The sequence below is a fragment of the Macaca nemestrina genome, chromosome 15 (assembly GCF_043159975.1).
Source record: "Macaca nemestrina isolate mMacNem1 chromosome 15, mMacNem.hap1, whole genome shotgun sequence".
NCBI lineage: Eukaryota > Metazoa > Chordata > Mammalia > Primates > Cercopithecidae > Macaca > Macaca nemestrina.
Genome location: NC_092139.1, coordinates 117,904,643 through 117,915,113, shown reverse-complemented (window position 1 = coordinate 117,915,113; position 10,471 = coordinate 117,904,643). Strand labels below are relative to the sequence as shown.

The 10,471-nt window shown below is 51.6% G+C and overlaps 1 protein-coding gene across 2 annotated transcripts in view; it reads right to left on the bottom strand.

The window, feature by feature from the left end:
- Positions 1 to 398: 398 nt before the first annotated feature.
- The window catches only part of LOC105489765 (Mov10 like RNA helicase 1), a 70,453-nt gene continuing 60,380 nt past the window's right edge, over positions 399 to 10,471 (bottom strand). Inside the window, exons 22-25 of one of the 2 annotated variants that reach the window (XR_011614255.1) lie at positions 9,362 to 9,535; positions 3,709 to 3,952; positions 1,883 to 1,990; positions 399 to 537 (exon numbers count right to left, since the gene is read on the bottom strand). Coding sequence is in view for 1 of the 2 variants with exons in the window: in XM_071080785.1 (XP_070936886.1) it covers positions 3,676 to 3,858; positions 9,362 to 9,535 (357 nt within the window). In the remaining variant the exon portion in view is untranslated. Of the gene's footprint in view, positions 538 to 1,882; positions 1,991 to 3,329; positions 3,953 to 9,361; positions 9,536 to 10,471 lie in introns of those variants that run through there. The other variant, XM_071080785.1, reaches the window with a different exon arrangement.

Below are 10,471 nucleotides of genomic sequence, written 5' to 3'. Positions count from 1 at the left end.
TCTCCTGGTGCCACGTGCGTCTCATCCCCAGTGACCTGGACCCTCCCTCCTTTTCTTTTTTTTTTGAGACGGAGTCTCGCTCTGTCGCCCAAGTTGGAGTGCAGTGGTGCAATCTCGGCTCACTGCAAGCTCTGCCTCCTGGGTTCACGCCATTCTCCTACCTCAGCTCCCAAGTAGCTGGGACTACAGGTGCCCGCCACCTCGCCCGGCTAGTTTTTTTCTATTTTTCAGTAGAGAAGGGGTTTCACCGTGTTAGCCAGGATGGTCTTGATATCCTGACTTCGTGATCCACCCGCCTTGGCCTCCCAAAGTGCTGGGATTACAGGTGTGGAGCCACCACGCCTGGCCCGGACCCTCCCTCCTTAAGTGATCACAGCCCACCAGTGCCTGAAAACTCACTCGAACGAGAACATGGGGGTTTCCCAGCACTATCAGCAAAGCTTTGGGTCTGGTGATTGCAACATTAAATCTTTTTGAGTTGGACAAGAAACCCAAAAAATATCGGTCATCTTCAAATCTATCTTCATTTGACCGTACCTAAAAGCACACAGAGATGAATAAAAAAAAAAATGGCGTTTTAAATTTTTGGGGGGCATGAAGAGAAACTCTTGACATATGAAAACATTTAGAATGTTAAAAAGCAGAACGACCTCCTTTTTGGTTCAAAAAGAAACAGGAGGAGGGGGAGGAGGAGGGAGGAGGAGGGGAGGAGGGGAGGAGGAGGGAGGAGGGGAGGAGAGGGGGAGGAAGAGGGGATGAAGAGGGGAGGAGGGGAGGAGGGAGGAGGAGGAGGGGAGGAGGAGGGGAGGAGGAGAGGAGGAGGGGAGGAGGAGGGGAGGAGGAGGGGGAGGAGGAGGGGAGGAGGAGAGGGAGGAGGAGGGGAGGAGGAGAGGAGGAGGAGAGGAGGAGGAGGAGGAGAAGGAGAGGAGGAGGAGGAGAGGAGGAGAGGAGGAGGAGAGGAGGAGGAGGAGGAGGAGAGGAGGAGAGGAGGAGGAGAGGAGGAGGAGGAGGAGGAGAGGAGGAGGAGAGGAGGAGAGGAGGAGGAGAGGAGGAGGAGGAGGAGGGGGAGGAGGAGGAGAGGAGGAGGAGGAGGAGAGGAGGAGAGAAGGAGGAGGAGGAGAGGAGGAGGAGGAGAGGAGGAGGGGGAGGAGGAGAGGAGGAGGGGAGGAGGAGGGGAGGAGGAGAGGAGGAGGAGGGGGAGGAGGAGAGGAGGAGGAGGGGAGGAGGGGGAGGAGGAGGGGAGGAGGAGGGGGGAGGAGGAGGAGGAGGAGGGGAGGAGGGGGGAGGAAGGGAGGAGGGGGAGGAGGAGGAGGGGGAGGAGGGGGAGGAGGAGGGGAGGAGGAGGGAGGAGGAGGGGAGGAGGAGGGGGAGGAAGGGAGGAGGGGAGGAGGAGGGAGGAGGAGGAGGAGGAGGAGGGAGAGGAGGAGGGGAGGAGGAGGGGAGGAGGAAGGGAGGAGGAGGAGGAGGAGGGGCAGCAGAAAGGGGTGGGACTCATCGGACTCCGTCTGCAGACAGGGAGCCCTCATGCTTGTGGCTGTCTGGATGGCGGGGTCTTAGGGGCTCTCCTGTTGGTACCTGCCCTCCTACTCTCTGCTCCTCAGCTGCCTGTTCTTCCAACTTCGTGTCCCTCCTTCTCCAAGGCATTCACCATGTCTTCCTGGGTCCCTTCTCTTTACTTTCCTGTCTTAGTCTTTTGAGTATTGTTTTCAAAGACCTTCCCACAGCCACGGCTCACGATGGCTCCTGGGCCTAGGGAGTCTCTGCCTACAGCTGCTTCTCTGTGCTGGGAATCGGCCTCTGCCCCTTTAGATCTGAAGCCCCCAAAACCCCCAAGGCAGCAAGCGCCTGACTGGCCAACCCCACGGAGAACAGGGATACCTACGGTAGAAATGATGATGACCAGATACTCTTGTCCTTGAAACTCCTCTACTGATCCAACCTTTATATCCATCAGATCAACATTACGCAAAAGAATTCTGATTTTCTCCACCTTGAGAACAGATTAAAAGAAAGACTAAAGATAACACTGTACGAATCCATTTTTCTTTTTCTTTTTTTTTTTTTTGAGACGGAGTCTCGCTCTATCGCCCAGGCTGGAGTGCAGTGGCCGGATCTCAGCTCACTGCAAGCTCCGCCTCCCGGATTCACACCATTCTCCTGCCTCAGCCTCCCGAGTAGCTGGGACTACAGGCGCCCACCACCTTGCCCGGCTAGTTTTTTGTATTTTTTTAGTAGAGACAGGGTTTTACCATGTTAGCCAGGATGGTCTCGATCTCCTGACCTCATGATCCGCCCGTCTCGGCCTCCCAAAGTGCTGGGATTACAGGCTTGAGCCACCACGCCCGGCCTTCTTTTTTTTTTTGAGATGGAGTCTTATTGTCACCCAGGCTGGAGTGCAGTGGCGTGATCTCGGTTCACTGCAACCTCCACCTCCTTGGTTCAAGCAATTCTCCTGCCTCAGCCTCCTGAGTAGCTGGGATTACGGGCGCCTGCCACCACACCCGGCTAATTTTTTGTATTTTTTAATAGAGACAGGGTTTCACCATGTTGGCCTGGCTGGTCTTGAACTCCTGACCTTGTGATCCACCTACCTCAGCCTCCCTAAGTGTTGGGATTACAGGCGTGAGCCACCGCGCCCAGCCTGTACATATCCATTTCTTTACACATCACAGCGTGAACCAAATATTGGCCAATGTGCAATATTGTTTTTTAATTCTTTATTGTTTTCTTCCAATCTGAATTGATTAGAAGACAAATTCCAGTTTTAGTTAAACTGGGGACGGGGGATAATGCTTATTAGGAAAGCCAAGTTTCATGTGGAAAATCCTCCCTCCCCACAAGCACACATCAAGGATGGAGGAAGTCCTTCAGGAGAAATGAGATGCGTGTCTGCTGCTTAGAGCTGAGGTGTGTGTCTCAGCAGGACGGCACCTACAAGCTGAGGTTGACACCAGGACACTGGCTGTGTGATGTCTGGCAACTTACTTGTCTCCACAAGCCTTCATTACTCTGTACCTCTGGGAGAGCTAAGCACTCACCTCTTGAGGCCCCAAGGTCAGACAAAAGGAAACATAACACCTGTGAAGGGCCCTGCGGTGGGCACGCCTGTGGTACAGCTGATCTGTTACTGTGACGGCCTAGGGGACCCACCTTTTCTTCTGCATTTTGGGGGTTCTTTCCAAGCTCTGCTTGGTGGTGTGAACGCCACAGGGACACATACTTCATGAAAGTGTTCGGCATGGGAGCCACCCGCGTCCCCACCAGAGCTCCAGGGCCACTGTGAACGTGTGGAGATGCTTCCTGGGACCAGTCCCTGGGCCTCCGGGGCCACTAACTCCCCTATAATCACACCGCAGTCACAGGAAATGAGAAGTGTCCCATTCAAATATAACATTCAAATATAACCAAAGTCACCCCTTTGAGAAATACTGGGTTAGAGCTGGGGGCTGGCAAATGTTTTCCCAAAGGGCCAAATATCAAGGGACATATAAATGTAACCATTTAGAAATGTAAAAACTGTTCTAGGCTCTGGCCATAGAAAAGCCTGGAACTGGCGCGTGGATGGCAGCCGGCTGACCTCTCGTGCTGAATGACATTCAAGTGCGGTTCTGCTCCTTTAAAAACCTGCTGCTGCTCAAAGGAGCTTGTTTCTGCCTCTGTGGGGCTGCAGGGACCTCACAGAGCCAGGCGTGCCTGGGCAGGGCGTACCTGCTTCCGGTAGGGCGTGATGACGCCGATGTCGCTGGCAGACACCTGACTGGAGATACTCTGGGCCAGGAGGCAGCAGTAGCGCAGGACCTGGACAGCCTCGGCCGGGTTGAACCACGATGGGCTTTTTCCCTCCCGTGCCTCGCTGCCCTGGGTTGATGAAGAGGGAAACCTCCTTCACTCCATGAATATTCGCCAGAAGAGGCTGCAACCCCGGAGCTGAGGCTGGTGCTGGGAAGACACACTGAATATGACAGAACGGACCCCTGCTCTCACACACAACTTACTGGGAGCAGGGCAGATGGCACATGTTAAACGATGATGACATGGCCCACAGCCATGCGAAACGCTGCAGAGGAGGATGGTCACACGAGTCCACCACTCGGGTCTGAGCCCCAGAGTGGAGGGCTGGCTGGCTCATCTTCTTCTTCTTTTTTTTTTTGATATTAGACCTTTGACATAGCTACTGTTCATCTTGAAAATACTCTTCCTTAGAAAACATTGATGAGATATACTGACATAAAAGACAGACATATAGATCAACAGGGTAGCATGGAGAACCTAGAAATAAACCCTTGCGTATACGGCCTATGGCCAGATGACTTTTGACAAGAGTGCCAGGACAGTTTTTCAACCAATGCTGCTGGAAACACTAGAGAGCCACACGAAAAGGATGAAGACGGACCCTCACCTGACACCACCTGGAAATGTAAACTCAAAAGTAGATGGAAGATCTAAACCTAAGACCTAAATCCATAAAATTATTGAAGGAAAACAGGGAAAAAACCCCACAACACTGGGTTTGGCAATGATTTCTTGGATACGACACCAAAGCCACTGGCAATAACTAAAAGGGATACACTGGACTACATCCAAATGGAAAATGTCTGGGCATCAAAGGATGCAATCAACAACGTGAAAAGATAATCTGCGGAGGGGGAGAAAACCTTTGCAAATAGTATAGAAGAAATTAATATCCAAAACTATGAGGAAGTCTTAAACTCACTGACAAAAGGCGACCCAATTAAATATGGGCGAAGGACCTGAATTCTCCAAAGGAGACATACAAATGGCCAACAGGTGCATGAAAAGCTGCTCAAGGCCACAAATCGTTGAGGAAATGCAAATCAAAACTACAGTGAGCTATACCTCACTCCCACTAAGATGGCTACTATAAAACAACCCAGAAAATAAGTGGTGGTGAGGACGTGGGGAAACGAACCCTGTGGCACTGTTGGTGGGGTGTGGAATGCTGCAGTTACTGTGGAAAGCAAGATGATGGTTTCTCAAAAAATTAAGACTAGAATTACCAACAATTCCACTTCTAGGTAAATACCCATGAGGACTGAAAGCAGGGTCTCAAATAGATATTTGTACACCTGTTATAGCAGCACTACTCACAACAGTCAAATATCTGCAGCCCAAGTGTCCACTGATAGATGAACTGATAAGCCAAGTGTGGTGTATACACACAATACAATGTTACTCAGCCCCCCAAAGGGAGGAAATTCTAACACACACTACAACGTGGATGAACCTCGAGGACAGGATGCTCAGTGCAATAAGCCAGTCACAGGACAAACACTCCATGATTAATTCCACTTATATGAAGTACCTAGAACAGCTGAATTCATACAGTCAGAAAGTAGAATGGTGGCTGCTAGGGGCTGCAGGGAAGAAAGTTACTGTTTCATGGGTACAGAATTTTTTTTTTTTTTTGAGACGGAATTTCGCTCTGTTGCCCAGGCTGGAGTGCAGTGGTGCTATCTTGGCTCACTGCAAGCTCTGCCTCCCGGGTTCACGCCATTCTCCTGCCTCAGCCTCCCGAGTAGCTGGGACTACAGGCGCCTGCCAGCACGCCCGGCTATTTTTTTGTATTTTTAATAGAGATGGGGTTTCACCATGTTAGCCAGGATGGTCTCGATCTCCTGACCTCGTGATCCACCCACCTCGGCCTCTCAAAGTGCTGGGATTACAGGCATGAGCCACCGCACCCGGCCGGGTATAGAATTTTAATACTGCAAGATAAAAGTTCTGCAGACTGGTCGGAAGCGGTGGCTCAAACCTGTAATCCCAGCACTTTGGGAGGCCGAGACGGGCGGATCACGAGGTCAGGAGATCGAGACCATCCTGGCTAACATGGTGAAACCCCGTCTCTGCTAAAAAATACAAAAAACTAGCCGGGCGCGGTGGCGGGCGCCTGTAGTCCCAGCTACTCGGGAGGCTGAGGCAGGAGAATGGCGTGAACCCGGGAGGCGGAGCTTGCAGTGAGCTGAGATCCGGCCACTGCACTCCAGCCTGGGCAGCAGAGCGAGACTCCGTCTCAAAAAAAAAAAAAAAAAAAAAAAGTTCTGCAGGCTGCAAAACAATGTGAATATACTTAACACTATTAAACTTTACACTTAAAAATGGAGGCTGGGGGTGGTGGCTCACGCCTGTAATCCCAGGACTCTGGGAAGCCGAGGTGGACAGATCATTTGAGGTCAAGAGTTCGAGACCAGCCTGGTTAATATGGTGAAACTCCGTCTCTACTAAAAACACAAAAATTAGCTGGGCATGGTGGGGCACGCATGTAGTCCCAGCTGCTCGGGAGGCTGAGGCATGAGAATTGCTTGAACCTGGGATGCAGAGGTTGCAGTCAGCTGAGATCACGCCACTATACTCCAGCCTGGGTGACAGAGTGAGATGACTATCTCAAAAAAAAAAAAAAGTTTTTAACATGACAAATTTTATATTATGTGTAAATTTATTTATGAATGAATGAATGAGACAGGGTTTCACTCCGTCGCTCAGACTAAAGTGCCAGGGCATGATCACAGTTCACTGAAACCTCAGCCTCCTGAGTAGCTGAGACTACAAGTGTGCACCACCATGCCCGGATAGTTTTTGTATCTTTTGTAGAGACAGGGTCTTGCTATGTTGTCCAGACTGTTCTTGAACTCCTGGGCTCAAGCAATCTGCCTGCCTTGGCCTCCCAAAGTGCAGAGGTTATAGATGTGAGCCACGTCCAGCCCTACAATTTAAAAAAGTGACCACCAGGCTGGGTGCGGTGGCTCACACCTGTAATCCCAGCACTTTGGGAGGCCAAGGCATGCAGATCACTTGAGGTCAGGAGTTTGAGACCAGCCAGGCCAACATGCTGAAACCCCCTCTACTAAAATTACAAAAATTAGCCGGATGTGGTGGCCGGCACCTGTAGTCCCAGATACTTGGGAGTCTGAGGCATGAGAATTGGTTGAACCTGGGAGGCAGAGGTTGCAGTGAGCCAAGATTGCGCCACTGCACTCCAGCCAGGGCGACAGAATGAAACCCTGTCTCAAAACAAAACTAAATGAACAAACAAAAAACCCAAAAAGTGACTGCCAGATAAAGCAGTAAAAATACAAAAATTAGCTGGATGTGGTGGCAGGCACCTGTAGTCCCAGTTACTTGGGAGGCTGAGGCACGAGAATTGCTTGAACATGGAAGGTGGAGGCTGCAGTGAACAGAGATTGCACCACCGCACTCCAGCTGGGGTGAAAGAGCAAAACTCTGTCTCAAAAATAAAACCAAAAAAAAAAAAACCAAAACCAAAAAAAAAACCAAAACCAAAAAAACCCCCACAAAACAAAACCCAAAAAAGTGACCACCAGATAAAGCAGTAAGAATTAATTTTGTTGTTGTTGTTAAACCATGTAACTTACTCATTTATTGTAAATAATAAATGACTGAAGAAACTTAAAAGATTAATGGGATGGAAACTTATAGCAGAAACTTCTAAACTGAGAAACAGTTCAATGAATAGCAACCAATCAACTAGAAAGAATCAGGAAATAAATAACTAGGAAAGGTAAAGAAGAAATAATGTGAAATCACTATAGACTGGACTGATTTATGTCTCTAAAAGCAAACTGACTCCCAAAATGGATTAAATATAAAAACCTAGCTGCTCCTAAGAAATACAATAAAAAATGAAAACAGAGGGCAAAGACATACCATGTAAAAATAAAAAAACGGCAATGTAAATATTACGAGGTGAAATTTAACACTCACACACAGGATGGTATGGAAGAGTATTACATAAGGAGGAAGATAAAGCAATGATAAATTGTATGCATGAAACATAGCAGTTAAAATTCGTAAGACAAGAACGATTAGAAACCCAAGGATAATTTGATGAGAAGCACAATGAGAACGAGAGGCTTCACTCCTCTTCTCCACCATGGCCTACCCAGTGACAGATCCTAGGTCAGGACACAGAGCTGCTGAGTGACAGCCTCCATGCATTTATTTTTATTCAGTTATATAGTTTTTAAGAGTCAGGGTCTCACTCTGTCCCCTGGGCTGGGGTACCGTGGTGCAATCATAGCTCACTGCAGCCTTAATCTCCTGGGCTCAAGCGATCCTCCTGCCTCAGCCTCCCAAGTAGCTGAGACCAAAGGCACATGCCACCATGCGCAGCTAATTAAAAAAAAAATTATTTTTCTTTTTTTTTTTTTTAAAGAGATGGCAGTTTCACTATGTTGCCCAGGCTAATCTTGAACTCCTAGGCTCAAGCAATCCTCCTGGCTCAGCCTCCCGAAGTGCTGGGGTTACAGGCGAGCCCCTGTGCCTGGCCACTAGTGTGTTTTCCTGATACCCAGGAAAGCTTCTGAGGATGGGCAGAGCTAGGAGGACAGATGGCGGGAGACCACTGCTGGGGAGGGACCTGCCTCAGAGAGCACCATGTCTTGAGGTGTCCGGCTCACTGCAGAGCCCCTCAGGACTCCCTCCCTTCCAGATGTGAGCACCCCGAAGCCACCACACACACGTCCCACCCCACTGCTTTGGACAGGTCACAGACAGATTTTCTCCCTCAGGAACTTACGAAGAGCAACTGGGGGCCATGGCTGGGTGGGGCATGGAATGCAGAGGCCCCGAGGCAGCCGAGTGGTGTAGCCTGGACCCCTGTCCTCCGGGGCCCGTGGCATGGAAGGGGCACCTGCACCAGGGTCCCCCTGTGGCCTGGGTGCAGCCCTCACTGCAGACACCGTGAATGCCCCTTCCTCTGGGGGAGGGGGTTAATGCAAAACTTGATTTCTGCTTCTAACTAAAGTCCTAATACAAACTATCTCATTTTAGTGAATGCTTGTAATTTTGCTTGGCCACTCAGCATCTAACTCTGTCCCTCCATGAGGCCTCAGAGAGGGGGTGGTGGCCCGTCACTCCTCAGGCCCCAGGCACAGGGCTCGGGCTTGCGGCTGCTGCCTTCCCTGCCAGGCTCTCTCCTGACAGCTCCAACCCTCGAGGGAAGCACCAGGAGGGAGGTGGCAGCGGCCTCCGGGAGCTTCCTGCGGCCCCAGGGTATCCCGTCACACAGCCCTGCAAGCTTCCCCAGGCCCCCCAGAGCTCACTGGGTAGCTCTGCTTCTCTTGGAGCCCAGTGCTTGTCTGCTGTGACCACCTGAGAGTGGTGCCCATGATGTCCCCTTGGTACCAGGCACAACTCATCTGGCAGGAGAAGTCGGCATCCATCTTGGAGGACACAAGCCCCTGATGGCTTTTCACTCTCCAGTGACCAGCGGAGCATCTGCCCCGCCACAAGCAGGTGACAAGAGCCTCACCTGGGAGGAAGGACCTCCTGCCACACTGTCCTCACCCGACATGGTCACCTCCGGGTTCAAGACACAACTCACCCGCACACCATGGAAGAGGAGAGGGAAGCCTTTCTTAGGCAGCTTCTCCCAGCCCAGCAAAGAGGTCACCACTGTAGGGTCCGCACAGACCTCCAGTTCCCTGTGGTAGAACAGCCGTGAGGGCAGGGTCAGCAGGGCCTCGTGGGACCGGTAGTTCTTCACCAGCTTTGTGACCTACAAGGAGAGGGTGATGGGTCACAAGGGGAAGGTGGCAGCTGGCACAGTTTCTGTCAAAGGAAAAGCGGCTCTGCACGGCAAACGTGAGGCCCGCCTGACTTCCAAGCCCGACTCTGCCCCTGTGTGTCACCTGCCCCCAGACCAAGCCCTTGGATGATGGTGAAGCCAAGGGTCCATCTGAATAGAAAAATGAGAACATCAGGAAGAAAAGGGTGTGACGGCCACCCTCTTTTCCTCTCCTGGGTCTGGGTGGGGCTGAGGGGCCTCTCAAAGGGTTCCTGCCACCTGGAATCTGGCAGCGGGGAGGAGGGCAGATGGACGCTTCTCTCGTGTGCTGAGAGCTTCATCCTGCAAACAGTGTCTTGCTGGCCCATGCAGCCCTGCCTCCGCTGGCCACAGGGAAGGAAGAGCTCCTGGGCCCCTGGGCCAGGAGAGTATAGACACTGTGACTGTGGGGGCATGGCCAGCCCTGGGCAGGCCTGGCTGTGACTTCACTGATGCGGCCGAGGGTGACTGTGATGTCACCAGTACATGGGACACATTTACTGTCTGCCTCCAACTTGCCCGGGAAGCTCACTCAGGGCAGGCACTCTTCCCCTGGTGCTGGTGTAGGCAGCCAGGGAAGGTCTCCAGGGACTACAGGAGTTCAACCAGTCAGAGTAATGCTCAGTCTCGACACTGCTCATCACACATGACCCACGTGTTGGCATGAGGACTTGCTGCGTCTGTGCCATGGGGAGCCGTCCTCTGCATGCAATGCTGCACCCTCTGCCCTCCTGTCACTGACCGTCCCTTGGGAAGACACTGCTGGGGAGAACACGCCCAGGGCTCTCCCTCCTTGGGATGAGTAACAAAGCCCGTGTTGGTAAAAACCTGAGTTCCTGTGGTGCTGTCAGTTACTCGCCAGGTGATACTGGCACGAGAGCGCCATTA